The sequence below is a fragment of the Carcharodon carcharias genome, chromosome 1 (genome assembly GCF_017639515.1).
Source record: "Carcharodon carcharias isolate sCarCar2 chromosome 1, sCarCar2.pri, whole genome shotgun sequence".
Lineage (NCBI taxonomy): Eukaryota > Metazoa > Chordata > Chondrichthyes > Lamniformes > Lamnidae > Carcharodon > Carcharodon carcharias.
This window is the reverse complement of record NC_054467.1, coordinates 54,670,432-54,697,336: the sequence shown is the minus strand read 5'-3', so window position 1 is coordinate 54,697,336 and position 26,905 is coordinate 54,670,432. Positions and strand designations below refer to the sequence as shown.

General features: G+C 44.3%; 1 protein-coding gene across 2 annotated transcripts in view; it reads left to right on the top strand.

Moving 5' to 3' along the window:
- fstl5 (follistatin-like 5) overlaps nt 1-26,905 on the top strand; it is a 1,008,072-nt gene that overhangs the window by 917,149 nt on the left and 64,018 nt on the right. For both annotated transcript variants that reach the window (XM_041200324.1, XM_041200334.1), the window contains 2 exons: nt 16,493-16,600; nt 18,469-18,593. In XM_041200324.1, the coding sequence (XP_041056258.1) occupies nt 16,493-16,600; nt 18,469-18,593 (233 nt within the window). The remainder of the gene's footprint in view (nt 1-16,492; nt 16,601-18,468; nt 18,594-26,905) is intronic.

The window sequence follows — 26,905 nt, the reverse complement described above, 5'->3', positions numbered from 1 at the left end:
CTAATATACTACCCCCAATGCCATGGGCTTTTGTCTTGCCAAGTAGCCTTATGTGTGGTACCTTATCGAACACCTTTTGGAAATCCAAATATATTACATCTACTGGTTCCCCTTTATCTATCCTGCTTGTTACCTCCTCAAAGAATTTTAATAAGTTTGTCAGGCATGATTTCCTCTTCAATGAAGCCATGCTGACCCTGCTAGATTATATTATGCATTTCTAAATGCTCTGCTATAACAACTTTTGTAATAGACTAACATTTTCCCAATGACAGATGTTAAGCTAACTGGCCTGTAGTGACTTGTTTTTTGTCTCCCTCCCTTTTTGAATAAGGGTGTCAGACTTTTCCAGAATCTGTGGATTCTTGGAAGATTTCTGCCAGTGCATCCACTATCTCTGCAGCTTTTTCCTTTAATATTTTAGGATGCAACCCATCAGGTCCAGGTGACTTATCAGCCTTTAGCCCCATTAGTTTCTCTAATACTTTTTCTCTAGTGATAGCTTTTGTATTTATTTCTTCCCCCCACTTTTGTCTCATGATTATTTAGTATTTTTGGTATGCTATTAATGTTGTCTTCTGTGAAGACTGATGCAAAATATTTATTCAACTCCTCTGCCATTTCCTGGTTCCTCATTATTATTTCCCCAGCCTCATTCTCTAAGTGGCCAATATTGACTTTGGCCTCTCTCTTCCTTTTTTATATATTTAATGAAGCTCTTATATTTAACAAAAGTTGCTTGTTTTTATAGTTTACCCTCAAAGTTTATTTTCTCCCTATTTATTATTTTTGGTCATCTTCTGTTGGTTTGTAAAACTTTCCCAATTCTCTGGCTTACCACTAATCTTTGCCACATTGTATGTTTTTTCTTTCACTTTGTTACTATCCTTAACTTCCTTGGTTAACCATGGTTGGTTTATCCCTTTCCTACAATCCTTCTTCCTCACTGGGATATATCTTTGTTGCAAGTCATGAACTATTTTCTTAAATGGCTGCCATTGTTCATCAACTGCCTTTTCTGCTAAACTCCTTTCCCAGTCCACTCCAGCCAACTCTGCCCTCATTCCTTTGCAATTCCACTTATTCAAGTTCAGCACAGTTGCTTCTGACCCAAGTTTCTCACCCTCAAACTGAATGCTAAATTCCACCATGTTATGGTCACAGTTTCCTATGGGATCTTTTACTCTGAGATCATTTATTAAACCTCACTCATTACACATTACCAGATCCAAAATAGCCTGTTCCCTGGTTGGATCCACAACATATTGTTCTATGAAACAGTCCCAAATACACTGTATGAATTCTTGCTCATGGCTACCTCTGCCAATTTGATTTTCCCAATCTACATGAAGATTGAAGTCACCCATGATTAATATACTGCCTTTTTTACATGCCCTCATTATCTCTTGATTTATTCTCTGTCCTACAGCATAGCTACTGTAAGGGGGCCTTTTGACTACTCCCACTTCTTCCCCTTATTATTTCTTACCTCCACCCATATGGATTCCACATCTTCTGATCCAAGAACATTACTTGTATTCATACTTATTCCATCTCACACTAACAAAGCTATCCCACTACCCTTTCCTTTCTACCTATCCTTTAGAAAAGTCACATACCCCTGAATATTTAGTTCCCAGTTTTGATTTCCTTGTAACCATTTCTCTGTAATAGCTATAAGATCATACCCATTAACGTCTATTTGTGCTGTTAATTCATTTATTTTGTTCTGGATATTACATGCCTTTAATTTTGCCTTTTTACCATTTTTTCCCCCTTTGACCCCATATCCTGTCGCCTATGCTATCATCTTTTCTACTGTGATTTAATTGACTCTCGCTGATTAAAAAAAGGTTTTGACACTTGAAAAAATCTAACCACATGCTCCTTTACATTGATTGACAGGCACTCTACTTTGAAATTGAAATGAGAACATTTTGTTCTTTGCTTCCCAGAGAGCAGTCCATTGTTTGGATATCTGCAGCCAATATCAAAGCTTGGTTGAGCTTCATGTGCTAATGGGTTTCAGAACAGTAGGTGTTCCATTCGTCTGAGAATGAACAACAGTTTCAAAAGGTTGTAATGACTGGTAAACCCTTTGATGTAGTTTTTAGTTTGTTGATTCAAGCTAATGGGATTACAAGTAGTACAAGACTTTTTTTCATATGGCAGAATGTATTTTTTTTGTATCAAGGATAAGGAGGCTTTTATTTGATAGTCAGAGGTTTATATTTCCCCCCAAGCAATGTAAAATATTTTCCATTGATATTGCATGGAATCTGACGATTGTACATAGTGCAAATTGGGTGAGTGGCTATGGAGAATACATGGAGGCCTCAGAGATGGCATGGGTAATCTGAGGGAACATGGAAGATAGATGGGGATCATAGAGCTGGCACGGATGATCTGAGGGGCATGGAGGATACATGGACATAGAGATGGCATGGAATGGCTTGGGAGTGGGGAACGGAGTGACAGATAAGGTTTAGAAGACCTTGAAACACCATTGGGAGCTTGGCTACTGTTTAGGTGAACCAAGATGGCCCTTCTAACCACCTGCTAAAAGTAGGGAAAGTCCCAAGATATTCTATAAGTATATCAATGGGAAGAGGATAACCAGGGAAAGAGTAGGGACCATGGGGGCAATCTGTGGGTGGAACCAGAAGACATCGGTAAAGTGTTGAACGAATATTTCACATCTGTTTTCACCCAAGAGAATGAGGATGAAGGTGTGGAACTCGGGGAGAGAGACTGCGAGGCTCTTGAGCAAATTGATATAGGGAGTGACAAGGTATTGGAGGTGTTGGCAGGCTTAAAAGTGGACAAATCTCCAGTTCTGGATGATTTGTGTCCCAAATTGCTGAGAGAGACAAGGAAGGAGATTGCAGGGGCTCTGACCCAAATTTTTAATTCCTCACTGGCCACGGGGAAGATGCCAGACTGGAGAACAGCTAATGTGGTTCCGCTATTTAAGAATGGTTGTAGAGGTAAGCCAGGGAACAACAGACCAGTGAGTCTCACGTCAATGGTAGGGAAACTATTGGAGAAATTTCTGAAGGAGAGAATCTATACTACTTGGAGAAGCAAGGTTTGATCAGGGATAGTCAGCATGGAGGTTTGTCAGAGGGAGGTCATGCCTAACAAATTTGATAGAATTTTTTGAGGAGGTAACCAGGTGTGTAGATGAGGGTAGAGCAGTTGATGTAGTTTATATGGATTTCAGCAAAGCCTTTGACAAGGTCCCACTTGGGAGACTTATAAAGAAGGGATACACATGGGATACAGGGTAATATGATAAGGTGGATTCAAAATTGGCTTAGTTGTATGAGACAGAGGGTGATGACAGAAGGCTGCTTTAGTGACTGGAAGCCAGTGTCCAGTGGCGTACCACAGGGATCTTTGCTGGGGCCCCTATTATTCGCCATTTATATAAGCGACATTGATGACTATGTGGGGGGTTGAATTAGTAGGTTTGCTGATGGCACAAAGATCGGCTGGGTGGTTAACAGTGAGGTTGAGTGCCTTGGGCTACAGGAAGATATAGATGGGATGGTCAAATGGGCAGATAAGTGGCAGATGGAATTTAACCCTGAAAAGTGTGAGGCGATACACTTTGGAAGGAGTAATTTGACAAGGAAGCATTCAATAAATGGCATGACACTAGGAAGTTCTGAGGAACAAAGGGACCTTGGCGTATGTGTCCATAGATCTCTGAAGGTGGAGGGGCATGTTAGTGGGGTGGTGAAAAAGGCATTTGGGACACTGCTTTATCAATTGAGGCATAGATTACAAAAGTGGGGAGGTCATGTTGGAGTTGCATAGAACCTTGGTGAGGTCACAGCTGGAGTACTGTGTGCAGTTCTGGTCGCCATATGATAGGAAGGATGTGATTGCACTGGAGGAGTTGCAGAGGAGATTCACCAAGATGTTGCCTGGGATGAAACATTTAAGTTAAGAAGAGAAATTGGATAGACTTGGGTTGTTTTTGTTGGAGCAGAGAAGACTGTGGGCCGACCTGATCGAGGTGTACAAGATTATGAGAGGCATGGAAAGGGTGGATAGGGAGCAGCTGCTCCCCTTAGTTGAAGGGTCAGTCACGAGGGAACACAAGTTCAAGGTGAGAGGCAGGAGGTTTAGGAGGGGTTGTGAGGAAAAGCTTTTTTTACCCAGAGGGTGGTGACGGTCTGGAATGCGCTGCCTGGGAGGGTGGTGGAGGCGGGTTGCCTCACATCCTTTAAGATGTACCTGGATGAGCACTTGGCACGTCATAAATTCAAAGCTATGGGCCCAGTGCTCGTAAATGGGATTAGATAGGTAGGTCAGGTATTTTTCACTTGTTGGTGCAAACCTGATGGACCGAAGGGCCTCTTCTGCACTGTGCGATTCTAACTATCCCTCCCCATCATCTACACTCCTCACGCACTCCAGTGTGGCACTCCAAACTGCACTGTGAACCTGATCCCATTGTGAAAACGCAACAATATTGTGTGACCTCACACATGAGTATGGTATACAGTTTGTGAGCCATCAAAGTGCGCAGGTCAGGTTCTTCTGATTCCAGAAGAAGATTTGGCCCGTTGTCTTCAGCTATTGCTTCAAATTCATACTTTACCACTGATTCCATCTACTTGACTGGCTGCTGTCTCACTTTGAAGCAGGTTAAACCTCATACTTAATGCTAATTAGTTCAACCTGCATGATATGCTCTTCTTTGTAAACATTTCCTCCTTCCGACTCCGTATTATTGCCCATGTCTGATCCTGCAGAGCCCATCTGGAAGAAAAATAAATTTGATGAGGTACTTACCTGTTTTGAAAAATGGCCATGGATAGTAAATTAAAACAACCAGACCAATTTAGGCTAAAGCAAGGGCCACAACAGACCCAAAATTGGTTGCCTTAGAGAAAGATTACAGTACATCAGGAGTAAGAAAGAAATCAGGTTAATATTTTTTATACTTGTTTGGTGTATTTACAGATGAAGTGATTCTAAGAAAAGGTAAAGCAGAATCCTCAACCACATTTGGTGGGATACGAAAAGCCTTTAACCAGTATTTTAAACTCCAGGCTGTAGACAGTGCAGACTTTAAAAAAAGGTCTAGAACACCCCCAATAAAGCAAGGGAGACAGGAGACCCCAAAGAGAGGGAGACAGAAGACTCCAAGCCAAAGGAGTATTCCTTAGGTATTCCTAAGCAAACCACAAGATGGTGACAGACCATGTTAGTGCAATGAAATGCAAGAGCCGAAAAACTTAGTGCAGAAGAAAGAAGAGGCTGAGAAGCAGCCAAAAGGCTTAAAAACAGAGCTTTTTGAAAATGCTGACTCATTACCGAAACTGCATCTTCACTGGAGAGATGGTGGTGTAGTGGTAATGTCACTGGACTAGTAATCCAGAGACCCAGGCTAATGGCCTGGGGACAGAGGTTCAAATCCCACTTTGGAAGATGGTGGAATTTAAACTCAAAGAATAGAATCTGGAATTGAAGGCTAGTCTCAGTAATGGTCACCATGAATTCACCATGCGTTTTCATTTAAAATCCCATCTGGTTCACTAATATCCTTTAGGGAAGGAAATCTGTCATCCTTACCTGGCCTACAGACCCACAGCAATGTGATTGACTCTTAACTGCCCTCTGAAATGGTCTAGCAAGCTACTCAGTTCAAGGGCAATTAGGCATGGGCAATAAATGCTGGCTTTACTAACAATGCCCACATCCCATGAAAGAATAAATTGAAAACAAATGTTAAAAGTAGAAGCTGGCTGTGAATAAAGGAAAGCTAACTGAGGTAACCCAAAATAAACAAAACCTGGAAAAAGAAAATGAAGCAATTCCACAGGTAAATGGCTGTATCAATGCTGAGTTGAAGGAACTCAACCAGAAGTAGTGCCAGGCACAACAGCAGGTAGAAAAGGTACTCAAAGAAGTCACTTTGAAAGACTCTTTGAAGAATCAATATGTAACCCTGGAAAAACATGAGATGTTGAATGCTGTTTCAGAAAAAAAACTGCATTAGAACTATCGGTAGTGACAAAGTAATGCACTGAAGCACAGCGTGAATTGGTAAGAGGTTAACAAGAAAATAAACACTTGAAAGAATAGTTAATTGCCCTTCAAGATCAAATGGAAAAGGAGTACATAACCTTTCAGCATCATGAAAAAATTAAGACTGTCTTGAATAACAAAATGGAAGGAAAGCGGAAGAAACTTATGAATACTTTGTTGAGTTACAAGATAACTCAAGACAAAGCATTTGAACTTTGTCTCTGGAAAATTATGAAGAGAAGCAAAATGAAATTGGTGTCTCTCCGAACAAACTGAAAAACCAGTTGACCTGTTGACTTCAAGTACTCATCAATGTTCAATATTCCAGGAGAAAGCCAAGAGTTACAAGGAAGAGACTGAAGAGCTGAAAAACAAGCTGAAGGAAAAAGAGGAGGCATTTAAAGGAAAAGCCTTAGAGCTTTCCAAGCTGTGAGCAGATAATGAAGCCATGAATAGCACAATTACAGAACTGAAACAATTTAAGACTTCAATGGAGACAGACCTGGCCGACAGTGAGAACAAAATTAAGGACAAGGACAAAGTCGTGCTGAAGAAACTGAAAGAAAATACAGGAATAAGATTGGGAAATGCAAATTTGACATCGAAGATCAAGGGACTGAAAGGAAAAGCACTGGATACCTCAAACATATCACTGAGTTGTTGAAAGTTGACATGGTTGAAATGAAAATCGAGGACCTAGAATGTCAAGAAAAAATTAAGCAGTTGTAAAAGAAATTAGAAGTTTTCACAAAGGAGCATGAAGAGTCTCAGAAACAATTAGCAGAAGTAAAATTAAAGAATGTGAGCTTGAAGGGTAGTATGCAGCAATTAGGCTCTGCTAAGGAAAAACTGTTTAGTATAGAAAACCAATTTTCATGTATGGAATATGAGCTTGATGAAATATTGGAACTTCATGGTGAAAATAGCAATGAAATTGTAGAACTTTGATCCAGTCTGACGAGCATGAATGGAAGAGCAAATCCAGTCTTTAAAGCGGATAACTCTGAGCTCGCCAGAGTAGTTATTGAGCTGAATGAAAAGATTCATAAGCTTGAAAAAGGATTGGTAAATAAGAAAGTAAAAAAATGTTTGGCTGAAATTGTGAGACAAGTGGAAACGAAGGCTCAATTTTTGAAATGTCAACATTCAGCAAGAGCATGGCGGACCCCAAATAAAATCCAAGTCCGCTCCAGGAATGAACGGAGAAAACATTACTTTTGGAAGGAACAGGACGAACCCCCAGTGTCCAAATAAAGCAGACAGGTTGTTGATAAAGAGAAATGCAATTTGAAAAAGTGCAAAAAGTGAATCACATGGAGACAACCAAATGCCAGAAACACTTTCAATGCCTAACCAGCAATGTCAACCCAAAGGAACTGAGGCTACTATTTCTTCAAATGTGAAAGAACATAGTCTGGAAGAATTGTCAGGTCTCCAGACCATCCAAATTTATCAGGTCTGATACTTGAGGGAGGGAGGGAGGGTGGGGGCAAGGAGAAGGAGTAGCAAGTAAAGAAGATTGTATTGTAAATATATTTGGGCAAGAACTTATGGGGAAAGTTGTAGAATATGGGTGTTCGGACAAAGAAAGGGTTAATGTGGGACTGGAGAACAGTACCGCCACCAAGTCTGGAAGAACCAGCATGGAGACAGCCCCATTCAGGGCTGTACTGGGAGATGTATATAGTTATGGGTTACCAATAAATAGTTAATGTTCAACCGTGCAAGCCTCCAGAGCTCTTAGTGAGACACCAAACAACTATACAACACTTAGCTCTAGAATCTGCTTCCTAAATTTCTCCCCCTTCCTCTCATCTCTTAAGATCCTCCTTGAAGTTCATCTCCTTGATCTGGGTATTGATCACCCCTCCCAGTATTGCCTTCTTTAGCTCTGTGTTGAGCTTCTGTCTGATTAAACTTAAGTGAAGTACTTGGGAGATTATTTTCTGCATTATAACTGATGCAGGTTGTCAATGTTGTTAGCCTTAGCTGAGCTCAATACTTCCCCTATACTTTTAAAAGTTATTGGGGGTCTCATCAGTATCAAAGGAAGGGCAAAGCAAGGAATACTGAATTAGCAGCCCATTTTATAGCATGCCTACATCTCCACTAAAGACCAATTTTACTGTCATCTGTATGAGTATTTTTGCTGAGTTTATCAGAAACAATTAGTTACTTCACATTTGTTCTGACATGTGCCCTTCTTTTGACTCTAGGAACATAAGTGGCTTCCTTTTGCATGAGAATGGTTTTGAAGGTATTCCACTTTTCTTCTCATTACCCCTTCTCATAGGATTGCCAATCCATGATTCAAGCACGCTGCCATTTTCGCAAACTTTAACCCTTCTAAAATCTGCAGCTGGCATTAACTTCTTGGAAACTCTTGTTTTACTAATGAAATTAAATTGAATTATATTGTCATCACTGATGTTCAGCTTTACCCCCCACGCCACCCCACCTCTGCACAATAAGGAGGTTTGATACTGCATCAATATCATTTCTAAAAACTGAATAAATGCCTGATTACTCCTAGCTTCCTCACTAACTTGTTGTATTTGAAAACAATTATTAATAATACCTACAGACCTTTCAGCTGATTTGACCTCACTGCTGGGTGGCTCATCAAATGCCTGGGAAATTAAAATCATCCAAATACAGGTGTTTTCTAATCAAAATGCTTTAGTAATTTGTGTTTAGGGTGTCTCATCACCCTAAAGTGGGATAGTGTATCAAGATTTGATGTAGGCTTTCTTATTCATAAAGAAGAAGTAATTAAGTGAGTTTTGATCACAGGCGTCATGTTATACAATCATTTGCTATCTATAAAATAGACTAACGATTCATGCCTGGCCTTAACTGGCTAATATGTTTTCAGTCCACGTACTGAATAATTGAAGATGTGCATGTAAGGGCGAATGAATAAGATTCAATACCAAGTTCTGATGAAGGAGACATTGTTGTTATATCCCCATATTATCCAGTGGTAGATCTTGGTAACTATGGAAGCAAAACTGAACAAATAGAATGAAGGTCACAAGACTGACCAGCACCATTGAACCTAAAACCTATCAAAAACTAACTGGTACGGCCAGGGGGGAGAGGCAAACCTGAACTCCTTAATTTTCTTGCCATCTGCCCGTCAGCAGAGGTATTTTAATTTTTGAAATAGACTGTGGTGTGTTTTTCCAAACTGTGGTTTATGAGGTAATATTTTAAAAGTGACTTGTAGCAAACTCTCTTCAGAGTTTATTCAGAAGTATTGTTTATTCATATATTCAAACCTGGGAGATGGTCACAACACACAACATAAACACACAATAAGAAGATAGGCATGAGGAGTTTTTACAATTATGAATAACTTAAAAGAAAACACACACATATATGGATATCAGTTCACATGATTGCGAGGGTCCAGAAAATCAGAGTCCAGTGAGGAGGAGTTCATGGAGGAGTTACAGTTCATGTGGGTTCAGCTAGCGGAAGCAGGATTGTTGAATTCCTTTAAAATTGATGGTGACGCAGCCTCCCTACCATCCGACTATCCTCCTGACCAGACCCGACTAAACCGCCCCCCCCCCCCCCCCCAGAACCAACCAATCAACCCCTTCGACCTGACCTAAGTATCCCACTGACCTGACTGCCCCTCAAGCCCCTCCACTACCCTCCAACCCAATTAGACAACTCCCCTGACCACCTGACTATCCCCGATCCTGATTGCCCTCGACCCCCAGCTATTCCCTGGCCCAACCCGACAACTCCCCTGACCACCTGACTACCCCCGACCTCACTGCTCCTCAACCCCTTGACTACCCCCGACCCAATCTGACAACGCCCTGACCACGTGACTACCCCCCAACCTGACTGCTCCTCAAACCCTTTACTACCTCCCAACCCAACTTGACAACCCCTGCCAACCACCCCCAATTACCTTCCTGACCCGACCTGACTACCATCCCAACCCCAACCCGACCCCCAACCATCAAGCCAACCTGACTACCTCCCCCCCGACTCACCTACCCCTGACCTGACTACCCACATACCCACTTAACCACCTCATCCACCCACCCATCTCACTTACCTACCACCCACTCACTTACCCACCTCATCCACCTATCCATCTCACTAACCCACGACCTACCCACTTACCCATCTCAATCACCTACCCCCTACCCACTCACCCATTCACTCATTCACTCATACATTCACTAACATTGAAACTGGATCTTTAAACTTACCACATGGCAGCTAGTACCATAAAAAGAGGATGTGTTCTACCTTCCTCCGACTCTACACTGTTCCGTTGGAGCTCCCCAATGGAGCACTGCACATTTCAGTGAAAGCAGGGCTTGGCAGGTACCATAAGAAATGTGCAGCAGCTTCGAGTTGGGGCAGTTTTGTGCGCTGTGGCAATCCAACTATCATTGCTGCTGCTCGGAAAATCCTGGCTAGAATTTAATATGGCTACTTTGAATACAATACACATTGCTATTGGGAATCTGAAACAACACAAAATGATAGATTTAAATGTAATTATATAAAATTCACTAGAATATTTGGGCAAGATAAATTTGTTGTGAACAAAGCCTGTCAAGTACCAGTTGATATCATGACAGAGTTTATAGAAATGCAGTTTTAAGTCTAGTTAACCCATTGGTCAGGGCACATTTGAAAAACTGTATGGTCAAGGACTTCTTTTCTCAAAAGGGCATTTGTGATTTGGAGAAATTTTGGACCACCAAGTAAGTGCACGTCGCCTGCGCGCTATTGTGAAACACATTGGTGTGTTTTCCCGCCGATGTGGATGGACGATACTGCGGGGTTCCAAGAACCTGGCGGGATGGCCTTTTAATTATATGCTAATGTATTACAATTAGCTCCCCGCCGACCAATGGTGGGAAACGCAGCCCTCCGTTGGGCTGAGCGGAAGATCGTGACCTGCCTTCACGCTGTCGTGAAGTGGGACCCGCCATATTTTCCGCACATGCCACCTATCACACCAGCAGGCTCAGAAAATTCCACCCCATGTCAGGGAACTTATGAAGGATATGAGAGGCAGAAATTCCACTATGAATCTTCAAAGGCCTTGAAATTACTTTGTATGATATTAGCATAGGTATACACAATATATATTGCCTGCAGATGTTAAGCAAACAGGTTGATTTCTTCTATAATATAGCAAAGAAATGCATATGAATGCATTATGCTATTGTTCACCGGGCATAACTCCAAAACTACAGAAATTTCTTCTCAAAAACTGTCCATGATGTGATCAGAATTTGAATTTATTTATAAAATAAAGCATGTCTATAATATGGAACCTCTGAAGTGTGAAAAGAACTAAACCAGCAATTCTGTGAAACCAGCAATGTTCTGTAATGTTAAATGGGGGAAAGCTGAGGAAGATTAACACCCCTGTAAGCCAGATATTGCCTTCACATCATTTGCTTCTAAGGCAGTTAATAATGTTCCTGTGTGTGAATCAACATAGTGGGAAGGCTATTTATGGAAAGTGAACCATTTATTGCAAAAGCTCTTTCACAACAGCAGGAAATTTTATTTTACAAATTATTTAATATACCTAATTCATTAGAACTTTCTTCAAACATGACTAGTTTTGGTCTTCTCTTAAAAGTAAATGAAATGAGCATTTTACATTGTCTTTTGTCTATTTGTAAGCAATTGTCCAAATGCAATTACATTCAAATAATTATAGTAATAAAGAGTGAATATTCTGCTCTTTGCTTTTTTTAAATAAATTAGTTTCTGAATGTCCATAAAAATAAATTGCAATGTTCTTTTATTGATCATAAGATTGAAAAGGGGGTAATTTTCAACAGCTGAATGCTGGCTTTCTTATTGTTTAATTAGTAATTTAATGTAAACTGCCAAATTGTTGTGCAGAAATTGCTGTTACTACACGTAAACAATTCACATGCTGCAAAGTGTTATTCATTTTCACATGCTATTGAGGTCATTAAAAAAAAAGTTTGTTGATGCTGCACAATGAGATACAAATACAGATGGACATTAATTGCAGCATATGCTTTTGAGCACTTCCCATTCATTCCCAGGACCTGGTTACAATCCAGCCAACAGTTTGAACACTTTCCTCTGTCTGATTGCTGTTAGACCCAACCTTAGACCTAAAAAAATGTTTCTGAAGAATTGGCTTATGATTGAGGTGAAAGCATAAATAAGACAAAATAGATAAGTATAGTTTAAAAATGTTACGTGCTTTATAACTTTCATCTTAAGAAGATAAAGTATAGAATCATAAAACCATAGAAAATAAAAGCACTGAAGGAGACCATTTGATTCTTCGTGCCTGTGCTGACTCTTTGGGAGAGCAGTCATGCTTAATCTCACATCCCCACTTTTGTCTGTAACTGTGTGCAATCATCATGCTCACTTAACTATCCAACTCCCTTTGAAAATTATTTATGGAATCAGCTTCCACCATCAACTAAAGTATCCCCACAATGCGACAGTGGCCCCGCCTATTGGGTGAAAATTGTGGGGTGGTGGCGGGATGGAAGTGGAGGTGAGCCCAAATCCTCTGACCCAGGAGGCCATGATCGGATTTTACAGACATCAAGCGGTTAATCATCAGTGGCTAGCAGCTCTCCAGTCGCAGCAGCCACGGGGAGCAGTGACCATTGCTGGGACTGCAGTGAGTTGCTGATGAGCCATGGACGAAGCCTGGTAACAAAATAAGTCAGGATAGTTTCACTAGGTCCAGCCAGGCAGACCCTGCCAATGGGGGGAAGGGGAGCATAAAATCCAGCCCTTGAATGAAACATTTCCCCTCTCCTCCCCTCCCCGCTAGATCTTTTCCCAATGTTTTAAAATCTCTGGCCTAGTTACAGATCCATTCACAAGAACAAAATAATTGCTCCACCAAACCAGTTCCTTCCAAAGTCTAAGTTTAATATACTCTAACATGAATCCAATCCCACACATACTGTTAAACCACTTGAAACTCCAAAGGTAATCTCATGAAAATTTCAAAATATTTATCCATTCCTCCATCTAATATTTGCAATCATCTCTATGTGGAGAATTATGTCTTATTTTTGTTACAATTCCTACTTCGGCGCAGAAATAATGGGCAGAATCTCCTGCTTGTTGGGCAGGCCAGCCGGGAGAGGGTGCAGACAGGCACGGAGCCAATCAGTTGCACGCCACCATTTTATGTGGGCGGGCAAGACTGGCCCAGCGTGATGCGCGCCTGGTAGTGCTCAGCGCTCCTGTGCGGGCGGGGTGAGGAGGGAGAATCGGCGCATGCACGACAGAGCTCAGAGCTGCCTCAGGGAGATTAAGTTCAAACTGCAAGTTTAAAATAAAGAAAGAATAAAATTATTTAGACCTATCCCCGCATGTGACACTGTCACATGAGCTGGGACATGTTTATGAAATGTGTAAAAAATATTTATTTTTCAGGAAGCGTCATCCTGCCCGTGGATGAGGTTTCCTGAAAAACGCGAAGGCCGCTTGGGCTCTTTGCCTGCCCGTCAACTTTAAGGTTGGATGGGCAGCCCTGTCAATTACCTAAATTGGTTTAGGCATTGACGAGGGGTTGAGGGGGTGAGTATTGTCGAGGCGTTGAGGGAGTGAGCATTGTTGAGGGGGTGAGCATTGTCGAGGGGGTGAGCATTGTCGAGGGGCTGAGGAGGGTGAGCATTGTTGTGGGGTGAGTAAGGTGAGCATTGTTGAGCAGTTGAGGAGAGAGAGCATTGTTGGGAGGGTGAAAAGGGGGTGAGCTTGTCTGGGGATGAAGAAAGTGAGCATTGTCAAGGGGTTGAGGAAGTTGAACATTGTTGTGGGGGTGAGGAGGGTGAGCATTGTCGAGGGTTGAGGAGAATGAGTATTGCCGAGGGGTTGAGGGGGTGAGCATTATCGAGGTGCTGAGGAAGGTGAGCATTGTCAAGGGGTTGAGGACAGTGAGCATTGTCGAGGGAGTGAGCATTGTCAAGTGGTTGAGGAGAATGAGCATTGTTGAGGGGTTGAGGAGGGTGAGCATTGTCAAGGGGTTGAGGCAGTAAGCAGTGTCAAGAGGTTGAGGAGGGTGAGCATTGTTGAGGGGGTGAGCATTGTCGAGGGGTTGAGGAGGGTGAGCATTGTCGCCGGGTTGAGGAGGGTGAGCAATGCTGAGGGTTTGAGGAGGGTGAGCATTGTTGTGGGGTGAGTTGGGTGAGCATTGTTGAGGGGTTGAGGAGAGTGAGCATTGTCGGGAGGTGAAGAGAGGGTGAGCACTGTCTGGGGGAGAGGAGGGTAAGCATTGTCAAGGGGTTGAGGGGGGGTGAGCTTTGTGAGGGGCAACAAGATTTGTCAGGGGGAATGAGCTTTGTCAGGCCTGGTGAGCTTTGTCAGGGGGGTGAGCTTTGTCAGGGGGGTGAGCTTTGTGAGGGTGAGCTTTGTCAGGGGGAGCTTTTATCAGAGGGGGAGCTTTGTCAGAGGGTGAGCTTTGTCAGGGTGTGAGCTTTGTCAGGGGGTGAGCTTTGTCCAGGGGGTGAGCTTTGTCAGGAGGTGAGCTTTGTCAGGGGTTGGGTGAGCTTTGTCAGAGCGTGAGCTTTGTCAGAGGGTGAGCTTTGTCGGGGGGGTGAGCTTTGTCAGAGGGTGAGCTTTGTCGGGGGGGTGAGCTTTGTCAGAGGGTGAGCTTTGTCGGGGGGGTGAGCTTTGTCAGAGGGTGAGCTTTGTCGGGGGGGTGAGCTTTGTCAGAGGGTGAGCTTTGTCAGAGGAGTGAGCTTTGTCAGAGGAGTGAGCTTTGTCAGGGGGGTGAGCTTTGTCAGGGGGTGAGCTTTGTTGGGAGTGAGCTTTGTTGGGGGGTGAGCTTTGTCAGGAGGTGAGCTTTGTCAGGGAGAGCTTTGTCGGGGTGGGTGAGCTTTGTCAGAGCGTGAGCTTTGTCGGGGGGAGTGAGCTTTGTCAGGGGAGTGAGCTTTGTCAGGGGGGTGAGCTTTGTCAAGGAGAGCTTTGTCAGGGGGTGGGTGAGCTTTGTCAGAGCGTGAGCTTTGTCAGGGGGGTGAGCTTTGTCAGGGAGAGCTTTGTCAGGAGGTGAGCTTTGTCAGGGGTTGGGTGAGCTTTGTCAGAGCGTGAGCTTTGTCAGAGGGTGAGCATGGTCAGAGCGTGAGCTTTGTCAGGGGGGTGAGCTTTGTCAAGGAGAGCTTTGTCAGGGGGTGAGCTTTGTCAGGGGTTGGGTGAGCTTTGTCAGAGCGTGAGCTTTGTCAGAGGGTGAGCTTTGTCGGGGGGGTGAGCTTTGTCAGAGGAGTGAGCTTTGTCAGGGGGATGAGCTTTGTCCGGAGTGAGCTTTATCAGGGGGTGAGCCTTGTCAGGGGGAGCTTTGTCGGGGGGAGCTTTGTCAGGGGGGTGAGCTTTGTCGGGAGGTGAGCTTTGTCAGGAGGAGCTTTGTCAGAGGGCTGAGCTTTGTCGGGGGAGAGCTTTGTCAGGGGGGTGAGCTTTGTCAGGGCTTAAGCTTTGTCAGAGTGTGAGCTTTGTCGGGGGGGTGAGCTTTGTTTGTGCGTGAGGGAGGAGTGAGCTTTGACAGGGGGTGAGTCTTGTGGGGGTGAGCTTTGTCAGGGGGAGCTTTGTCAGAGGGTGAGCTTTGTTGGGGGGGGTGAGCTTTGTCAGGGGGAGCTTTGTCTGGGGGGCTGAGCTTTGTAGGGGTGAGCTTTGTCAGGGGGAGCTTTGTCAGAGGGTGAGCTTTGTTGGGGGGGGGTGAGCTTTGTCTGGGGGGCTGAGCTTTGTAGGGGTGAGCTTTGTCAGAGGGGGAGCTTTGTCAGAGGGGAGCTTTGTCTGCGTGACGGAGGAGTGAGCTTTGTCGGGGGGGTGAGCTTTGTCGGGGGAGATTTGTTATTGGGTGAGTTTTGTCAGGGAGGTGAACTTTGTGCATGAGGGAGGAGTGAGCTTTGTCAGGGGGTGAGCTTTGTCAGGGGGTGTGGGAGGGGTGAGGAGTGTTGAGTGAACTTTCTCAGGATCTGAGGGTGGAGTGAGCATTGTTGGTCTAGAGGGGACATGTAGAGGTGGTGAGGACGAGGGTGAGCGTTGCCAAGGGGTGACACGTCTATTTGAAAACACTACAAGCCAATTACCTGAACACAGACCTTAAGGGGCATCTTCAGTCATGATGCAAAACATGATGCGACTTTACTTCAGTCCCTTCGCCATTATACCTCCCACTTTGCTCATCACTGGATTCAAGTCAGAACCAGAACCAGAAAGTTCAAAACTCCAGCATAAAATAGTAGGTAGTGGGTAGTTTAAATCATAGTTAGCAGCAGCACACCCACTCTTCCACTGACCGAAAGATCTGGACAAATGAAAATAAAATAATGAATTCCTCTTTGTTGTCTTATAAGTTATTATAGATTTTGGAAATGATGTGGGCTTTTTATTTATTCTTAATTTAGAGTATGTACAGCAGCCCTTCATTTGATTCCATTCTCGATTACAGGTTGTAGCCACTGATCCAGTTCCAGTAAAACTTCACTATGATAAATCACATGATCAAGTCTGGGTTCTCAGCTGGGGTGATAATGAGAAAAGCTCACCAACACTGCAGGTAAGTATGTTCATTTCCAGTATCTCATTAGCTGTACTCTATTAACAACAAATGTTGCATCACTGTTTTACATATTACAAATCAATATTCTGCCAACTTCAAATTTTAATAAGAAGTAGTGCCATTCAAGGAGATTTGCAGGTGAAATTAATACACATATACTACAGTATTGTTTTCTGTAGCTATATAGTTTTAGTGTAGTGTGGGAAATGGGGAGAGTGAGGGGGATGGCTGGATGGGGGTGAGGAGGTGGGTGGGAATACATTTAAATTTTAATATACATTTGAGATCCTTTTGAAATTCCTTTCGGCCGATGTATTTGTGAATGGATGGGAATGAAGATCAGCCTTTTAACCTGCCTGCTCCAGAATCGCCCTGCCTCCACCTCGGGTCTGCTGAAGTGGGCAGCTGACAAGTCTCAAGGCCAAACTAAGGCTCTGGAAACCTCAAAATTGTGCTTCCACAGTGGTCTGGAGACAGGCAGAAACACAACTTGTGTTTGGTTTTGACTCCTGATTCTTCCTATGGGAAAATTGGCCCCTTTGTTTCCCTCTACCTCTCCATTTTAGGTCCAAGGATAAACATAGTATTATGAAAGTCTTGTAAAAATATAAATCCATGCATTTAAATCACCCCTGTCTCTTTACAATTAGCGCCAACGAATCAATTGCAGTCTAAAATGCTGAATGTGCTCACGTCTCACAGATAGGTTTTAAGTGCAGGACTTTCTTATCTATCGATTATTGCAGGCCAGATTGAAACCTTGTTCAAAAATTAGGGGCCCAATTCGGGCTTGCTTCTACTTCTCTTTTTATTTTTAATATATTTCTTAGCTTCCTTATTACCCTTGCTACCTTTAATCCAATACCACCAAGCAACATTTCCATTTTATTTAGGACTTCTTAATCAGGATGAGACTTGTAGCTTCCCATGATTCACCAACCTACCCCTTATATAAGCTTTGTCTTTTATATGGCCAGAGTGTCAGAGTATTCAAAGCACTTATGCTATATGACTTTCTGTACTTTTAATTGAGGTGTTGGTTAATTTGTTAGAGCAATATTCAGCTATAACAATGTCACTTATATTTCTCATAAATAATCTATGCTAAGTGAAGATAAAACAATAATTATTGCTTCATAGTGTTAAATATACCTCAAAGAGCAAATTTCAGTGAATTTGAATTGATCATCCAAGATATTCAAATCAAAATACCTTTACATTTTTTGGTGATACATCAAGAAGAGTCAGAATCATTGACTCTGTGATTGTAGTAAAGCTTTATATAACTTTCTAATTATATATTATCAGCAAATATAACAGGAATTAAAATCTTGTGACCTTTTACAATCAGCAACAAATTACGTTCTTTTTAAGTTGAATAACAATTATGAAGTAATTCACCAGGGCAAAGAAGTGCCCTTTTGAACTACAAAGATTATTAGAAGCCTATTTAAATATTGCTGAAAAGTGAGGCATGTTAGTGGAGCTTTTCATTTTGCAAAGGCAAGATGCCAAATTTAAAATGATCACAACAGTTTATACTACAGGGGAAAAGAGTGCCAGTAGTAGCCTGTTGTATAAATTGGGATTGTTTGAAATTTGGCATTCTTGCCTTTGTCCTGATGAGTGCAAGACTTCAAGCTTCAGCAACATGTCTCTTCTTTTCAGCAATATTCAAGTTCTGTATTACCAAAAGTCTATTTGCTAAGTATTACTTAAATAACATTTTTTAAAAAAAAACACCCACACACTTTAATAAATGACACTATTTTTTGTGGTGAATCACAATTGGTTATTTTAAGAACCTTCACAAAATTGAATCTGTATTAGGCAAATCTTCTATTTCACTTACTTTTTCTCTACAGGTAATTAATCAGGCCAGTGGGAGTGCAGCCCATCACACCATCCATACCCAACCAGTTGGCAAGCAGTTTGACAGGGTGGATGATTTTTTCATTCCATCTACAACCCTCATCATTAATCACATCAGGTAGGTGTGGATGTGCAATCCATAACAGGATCAATTTCACTCCCAGTTTAGGCTTTCTGTGGGAGAATAAATTTAAAAAATCCAAAGATAGCAACAAAAATTTTACTATGGAGATAAAACTGAAGATTCCTGATTTTACTTTAATATCTCCCAATTAATTAGCATAAGATTCAGTTGACCTTAAATTAATTGAAACATTAGTAATTTTCTTAATTAGGTTTTCTGTGTGAAAACAAAGGGGAACCAAATGCAGTCAAGTTAGTGGAAAATGTAGCAGCAGATAGCTGAGAGACTATCAGACCCAGGAGGAGTAGGAGGGTGAGAGATGCAATTTCTGCCATGTGGGTTATATTGGATTTAAAATCGACTCCTGTCCTGGATACTGTTTTCTCCATGTTGATGAAAATGGAAAAATATTGACCTTCAACCAAGCACGCTAACATAGTGAATTAGTAATTGTCTTCACAATAACACTGATGTACAGCAGTTGGTAAAGGCACATATTGTGTAGTGTTTAAGCATTTAATCTGTCACAAATCTGAAAATCCATTTGATTTATACAACAGATGTACCAGGTAATGTGGGTAAAAATATAAATATAAAAATTATCATATCAATCAAAGTTGGATTCCTGTCCCAGAGAGGACAGAGTATAAGCCACAATCATGGAAGTTGAAGTTTTGAGTATTAATAGTGGAGATAAAGCTTTCTTATGGCCAGAATTTTATGCTCCCCCACTGGCATATTTTTAGGTGAGGGTGGGGGGAGCGTGAAATTGAAGGGACGGGATTCTCTACGGGATCCCGCCTGCTCCGACCACATGATTTAATACTGGGACGGGCTAGACCTTACCCCAGCTGAGGCCCTTTCCCACCCAGCCTCAATTTTTCAGCTGGCATGAGGATTGACCTTGCATGTAGATTTCGAGCAGGAAGCTGGGGGTGGGGGATGCTTCCAACAGAAGCCCCCTTCTGAAGTCGGGCAAGGGATTCCTTAATGTCTTGTGGCCTCTGGACCTCCCTTCCTCCACCCCGGCTTCTCCTTGGAGACCCCGATCGCACCGCCCCAGGCTTTCCCTACCCTCCCCACCCTGCGACCCCTCGAACTTACCTTGGCCTCTGTTGCCCGGACCTAGTCTTCGGCATCCTCATGCAATTCACCTTCAGTTCACTGCAGCTCTTGTTGCAGCAGGGACTGGAGAGCTGCCAGCCAATCAGGTCCTGCCTGCAGCCATTTAACGGTCATTCGGGGCACTCAGAGTTGGCAGGGATGTGTTCCTGCAGGGAAGTGAGACCCCCGCCATCTGAAAAGTTCAGGCCTAGGTGACAGTATACCACAAAAGGGGTCAATCAGGTGATTTGCTTGGTACAGATATTTGCCCTAAGGGAACTCATTGTGACCAATGATATACACAATTAAAGACCTGACAGTTCATTTTTACAGACAGGGGACAAGTAAAAAATTGAAGTACCATTAATACATGCTACCAGGTACCACACATGGAGAAAACGGACTGTCACAACTTTGTAACTAAGGCATCATATTCTGTTAATTACTCTTAAAAAGGACTCAGCAGGAGGTTTGCACTCATACTACATTCTGCCCTAGATTAATATGTGACTTTATAATTATGACTATAAAGAATCAAAGAGTATGATTTCTGTACATGGAAATTATCAATGTTTTTTAAAAAGATGCTTCGAATTCGTTAAAAAAAATACTGCATACAAAGTCATAATCACATTTCAGAATAATTATAATTGAAAATTTACCTGCCTAATCTCCCATCTTGGTAGCATATATAATATGTACTCAAATCTGTTCTTGGCTAAAGCACATTGTGTTATACTGAGCTTCATGCAAGTTTTTATATGAAGCCAAATTTAAAATACTACTGTATTTTCATTTTCGTTTACTTAGATATAATGGGTGGAATTTTGCCAATCAGGCGGATGGTCAGATCTTGGCTGGAAATGCAGACATACAAGGGCAGCTTACCCCTCAATTATACGGGCAGCATCCAATGAAGTGGCTGCTGCCAGATCTGCTGCCCTATGAAGGATGGCAGCCTGCCCCCCGAGAGTAGCTGGCCCAATCACAGAGCAGCTCAGGAGCCTCAGCAGCGCCACCAGGAGTGGTGGTCGCTTCTGAGGCAGGCAGGAGCCCTGCAACCACAATATGTAGGCTGTAAAAAAATAAACAAGTATAAATGCAAGTGATGGAGGGAAACCCCTCTGAGGAAATTGCTGGGCTATGGGAGCTGTCTTTGCTGCCCAAAGCCTCTCTGTGGTTTTATAAACAATAACCCCTGTGCTGCAGCTGGAAGTTTGCCTCCATTTAGCTGGCAGTCTCCCCACATGGCAGGGATAGATCCATCATCGCCTGATAAAATGACCCCTAATAAGCCCTTTGCATTATTTGAATTGACTGCCCGCCTCAATGTGGCAGGCAACAAGACAGACCCTGTTCCCGCCTTCGGTAAAATCCCCGAACAGCAGGACATGGTCAGAGAGCCCATCTGATAATGGCTCTCCACAATTTTACTGGCCCCCCCCAGTTCCCTTCCCTCTTCCTTAGGGCTGGTAAAATTCTGCCTAATGTGTATGTATAAAAGGTAAGAAAAAAGCATGATTAATTTTATATTGGGTGTGATTAAGCTGATTTATGTGATTTATTTATGATTACAGATGGTAAAAAAAAATACAGCTGAATTAAAATCATCAGCAAAAGCAATTGTCAATGTAGTTAAACTTATGTCAATATTTTTGCCACTAGGTGATTAAGTAGATGTGATGTGATTTCCAGTTTGCTACCTGCTAAGATTTAAAAGCAACTGAGGTCTAACTGGTCAAAACTAAAAGACTGGGGAGTGAAATTGGCCTAGGCCAGCAGCATGAAATGGGCTTGTAACTAATCGGCAGTCAGGTTTCACGGCGCTGGTTTTTATGTTAACTTGGAAAATATTGCCAAGACTTATTAATTTCAAATCAGGTAAAAGTGACAGTGAGACTAGGAAACAAATCTCCAAGAAGAGCTTGAACTATGGTTTTGTGAAATTCTGTGGAAAGGAGATCAGGCACATTGAAAGAATTGCCAAATCTCTATGTGCCCATATCACACTGCTGGTATAGACCAGCATCAATCGCTACTTTTTGCATCCAAGAGACATTTAGGGCTGAATTTTCAGCTCAGCGAGCAAGGGTGGGGCCCTCTCGCCGAGGCGTAAAATAACACAGGTTGACGTTGGGCATGCATCCTGACATCACCGCGCATCATTTAGCATTTCAGTTCGGCAGGCGTGCCACCGAACTGTCAAAGGCCTGTTAAGGCCATTAATGAACTAATTAAGCCTATTGAGAAAGCTGCCCATCCAACCTTAAGGTTGGCGGGCAGGCGAAGAGCCTAGACGACCTTTGCATTTTTCATGGACCTTCATCCACAGGCGGGGTGAGGCTTCATGAATGATTTTAAATTTTCAGAAAAATTTTTATTAAAATTAATGCACATGTCCCAGCTCATGTCAGTTTCACATGAGGGGACATATCATAAAAATTTCTAAAACACTATTACACTGTTTAAACTTAAAACTAATCTCCCTGAGGCACCTTTGTGCCTCAGGAAGATTTCTGCACTCCCGACTCAGGGAAACCACGCCCCCCACCCCCACCATCCCCCCACCACATGCACAGGGAGCGGACAGCGCTTCTGGGTGCGCGTCATGCTGGACAGGCCTTAATTGGCTCACCCACGTAAAATGGCAGCACGGACCGGATTGGCATCCCCAATCTGGCCCGTGCCCGCCCCCACACAACCCCCCCTAATGGGGAGAAAATTCTACCCTTAAAATCAAGTTTGACAGTAGCAAAGAATCAAAGTGTCAAAGAATCAGTGCTGTGGAATTGTAGACCTGTCTCTAATCTACACTCCCTGTGAGCAAGGTTTGCTGCTGGCAGCAAAGTATCACTGAATTTATCCTATCTATTATTATGTCACTCACCATCTGCCCATTGTATTCATTTGCCTTGTATAACAAATTCTTGATAAATTTTGGCAATTAGGGCAGAATTTTCTGGCTGACATGTGGGTGGCGTAGCCCGCATGTCAGCGCGTAAAATGTCACGCGAGCATGCCAACGTCAGTGCACGGCATCGCGATATTTTGGTTGCCAGATGCACTCAGTTCACCCGCCATTAATTGAAGGTCTTGTTAAGGCCCTTAACTTGCTGATTACCAGGATTTTGAGAGGCCAGTGCGAACTTCGGGTCAGCGCACGGGCCCAATGGGCAGGCGGGTAGGAGATTATTTAAGAAAACCTTTGCAATGTCGGGATATGTGGACTCAGAGGGGTTGTTCGTGTTTTACATGAGGTTTTAACTGATGAAAGTGTTTAAAACTTGCCCATATGATTGTTAGTAGTTCTCGATGTCCAAGAGATTTTTGTATAATTTGAAACTAGTCTGCAGACAGCATTCTTTTTCGGCCTTGCAGCTTCCTGGAGGCTTCCGTTTAGCCTGGGGCTATGGGTTCTGACTCTCCAGCGGACGCAGCTCCCCTGAGGAGGAAGGGAGGGATAGAATAAGGAGGAGGCCAGGACTGAACAATCAGCCTCCAGGGGAGCCACCTTTGGGTGTCCAGGTGCAGGCACAAGGGGCGCAGGGCCAAGAGGTTGTCCAAATGCAAGAGGCCGCAGACAACGCCACTATCTTGCTGCCAGGGTATACAGGCGGCGAAGCAGCTACCTCTGTATGACTGCGGTGCAGTGCCAAAGGAGGCTCCAACTCTCAAGGGAGACAGTCAACTATACCTGTCAGATGATTGGCCCTGAGATCTTCCCTAACGGTGTGGGAGGACACCCCATGCCAGCAGCTTGGAAGCTCACAGTTGCCCTCCACTTCTATGCCTCTGGCTCCTTCCAGGGCTCAGTGGGTGATCTTTGCGGTGTCTCCCAATCAGCTGTCCACACTTGTGTCAAGCAGGTTACAGATGTGCTGTTCAGACAGGTATTCACCTTCATCCACTTCAGCTGCGACCAGGCAAATCAGGCACAGCAAACCAGAGGCTTCACATCCATTGCTGGATTCCCCCGTGTCCAGGATGCAATAGACTGCATACATGTGGCCATCAAGGCACCAGCAGGTGAGCCCGGTGCCTTCGTCAACAGGAAGGGCTTCCACTCCATGAACGTGCAGATAGTGTGTGGTCACAGGATGCAGATTTTACAAGTCTGTGCAAGGTTCCCAGGCAGCTCCCACGACACCTACATCCTCAGACACTCCCAGGTGCCGGGGCTCTTCAGTGCTCCGGCTCGGCTGGATGGTTGGCTGCTGGGTGACGAGGGCTATCCCCTGTGAAGGTGGCTCATGACGCCAGTACGCCGTCCAAGAACAGAAGCTGAGCAGTGGTACAATAGGAGCCAGGGCACCACAAGGGCTATGGTGAAGAGAGCCATTGGTCTTCTCAAGATGTGCTTCTGTTGCCTTGACCATTCAGGGGGTGCACTCCAGTACCCCCCAGCTCACGTCTCTCTGATCATGGTAGTCTGCTGTGCCCTGCACAATCTTGCGCTGGAAAGGGGGGATGGAATTGATGATGAAGACCTTGACGCCCTGGATGAGGCTGCACATGATGAATCCAGCAGTGCCTCAGAGGATGAGGAATCACAGGGTGATGATGAGGGCCACAACAATGACCCGCGATTACACCAAGGAGGCAGGGACACCCAGGACAATTTAATCCAAAGAACCTTCAGCTAGCTCCACATACATGGATCAGCATTGCATGGAATTTCCACACATGGCACTTAGGTGCTACAGCTTCCACCTTATCAGCTGCAAATAAGGCCTTAGTACAGAAACATCAATGTCCACTCAAGCACTCATGATAATTATGTGAAAAAGAAAAAAGCACCACAATGAAAAGACCCTCAGCCATGGTAACAGAGGTGGACTTTATTTGTCCAAAATTAAAGCACACATGATTATTTCACAATGACAGAAAAATGGGTCCCTATTCTAAGGCCAACACAAAATCACCAGTGACATACCCGCGGAGTGCCTAAGGTGCCTTATGCTTACGTTTCTGGGTGCTATGTCTACGTTTCTGGGTGCCGCCCCATCGCTCGGAGTGGCTTGTGAGACAGCCTGCTGACTCTGCTGTCCTATTGGTCTAGATAACCTTGGCGGATGTCCTCTGGCCCGTGGAGCCTGTGAGGGAGTGGCCTGTTCCTGAACTGGCACCTTCCCAGTTGTCGCAGCCTCAGCGGAAGCAACGTTGACTGGGAGAGGGGCAGAGGTGCTGCTGCCCCCATCCAGAGCACCATGAGAGAAGCTCGCAGCGACGACAGGTAGCTGCTGCGCCGACATGATGTCCATTTCGACCTCCATGCTCACCGCAGATGCATGGGCACCGAGTGCCAGTGCTTGATGTCCACAACATCTCCCACAATGGGAAAGACCACCTTTGGCCAGTACCGTTGTGAGGGCTTGCAAGTCAGAGCATAACCCTATCATATTTTGATCCATTTGGTTAAAACCCCTCTCTATGAGAGTCGCCAATCTCTCATTGAAGGAAGGCTGAAGCTCTGCCCTGAGGGCGGAATCTTCACACGCACTCTGCCTACACTCCTCCGTCGCAGAGAGCAACTGAACCACTCCCTTATGCAACCTTGCCAGATGCAAATGCACTTCCAGCCGCCTTTTCTGCAATTGCTGCAATGGAGACAACTCCAGAGGCACGTCATCAGTGCCGGCCTCAGCATGTGCCTCATCCCCTGCAGCCCTCCGGCTGCTGGAGCCATCAGCACTCTCTGTCTCTACCATCTCCTTCGGCAATCGTGATGTGCCCTCTCCACTGTGACCCGGGACACTGGCCGATGGTAAAGTCCCCACCGAGGTGTGTCTGGCTGGCTGGAATGATGTGCCGCAAGTTGCGCATGTTGCCCCTCAGGTGTGATGGGGGGGCTGCGTTGAGGACGTGTGGGTCGCTCTGGTGATGCTGAAATTAACTACAAAGACAGTGCATCAGTTAGCGTTCATTCACTTCAATGTTTCATCCCTTTTCCCCCCCAGCCTCATAAGTCGCTCACCCTTAAAGACCCTAAGGAGAAGAACATTGGTGAGGTGGAAATAAGTCAAGACAGGCCGCAAACATTAAATGCACATGCAGACAGGCTGATCAGATGGCCTCATGAATGCCACATGGCTTGTTATGAACCATTGGATTTGGGAGAGTGCAGGGGTACCTGATGTGGATGCATTGTTACCTGGATAGTTGTGGGGCCGAGGAAACATCTCAAACAGTTGTGACATTTTCCACCGAACTCAGGAGATTGAGAGGTCATATTATTGCCCTTCATTCTGTAAGGAGGGGCATAGACTGGGCGGGCAGAAGACAACATTTCCCCTTGGCGCAGGAATGGGTAACATAGTGGCATTCTTCTAAGTTGAGATACACAGTTGAGGTGCTGAGGACCTTTTGGACAAAGTAATGTGGGGTGCACTGGCTGAAAGGGTGCAGGAGTTCCCAAGCCCCCTAGAATGGAATAAGCCTTTAGCTGTGCAGCAGCGATCCAATGGCAGGTTAGACCATGGTGATAGTGGTCACAAATGGGATAGGGTGAATTTGGAAGATGGTGGAGACGCTATTCCTCAAGGGGACGAGGGTCCCTCGTGTATGACCCAAACGTCAGAATGTCTCAGTCTGTGAATGAGCATTGTTGCAGCATTGATTGCGGATTGGATGGATTGGATGGTGCGCAGACAGAGTGGATGGGACTGTGGACCTCAAATACCTGCCCGCTGGACCCCAGCCTCACCACCCATGGCCTCCTGCCTCCTGTCCAGCTCCATGGCCTGGTCCTCGAAGGGTGTGAGGCGCTGGAGGAGGGCGCGTCCACCTCAGTCCTCAGGTGCTCCTGGGCATTGTGGTTACTATTTGCCTGCAAAACAGAGAAGAGGATTTATTGGGGCGGCTCGCTCATGTACTCTGCACACGCATGCTGCACCCCAACCACAGTGGCCCATCTGAGGCCTCCAGCAGCTCCTGTCCACACCACTAGTGATGAGTCCCCAGAAGATAGTACGGCTGGTCTCAACTCCCTCCCCCAACAGTCCCCTTGGACACATTTGGCGTCCATCACTTTGAATAGCACACAGGTCCTAGCATCCATGGCAAGGAGGAGCAAATAGGTGTGGCGCTGATGCCAGCTGATGGGACTTGGCCAAAAGACCTTGAGGCACCCTTTGGACCATCTCATTACCATCAATATGACATGTGTTGGAGTTCTGAGTATGTGTCCACTGGCATCCCCTGCA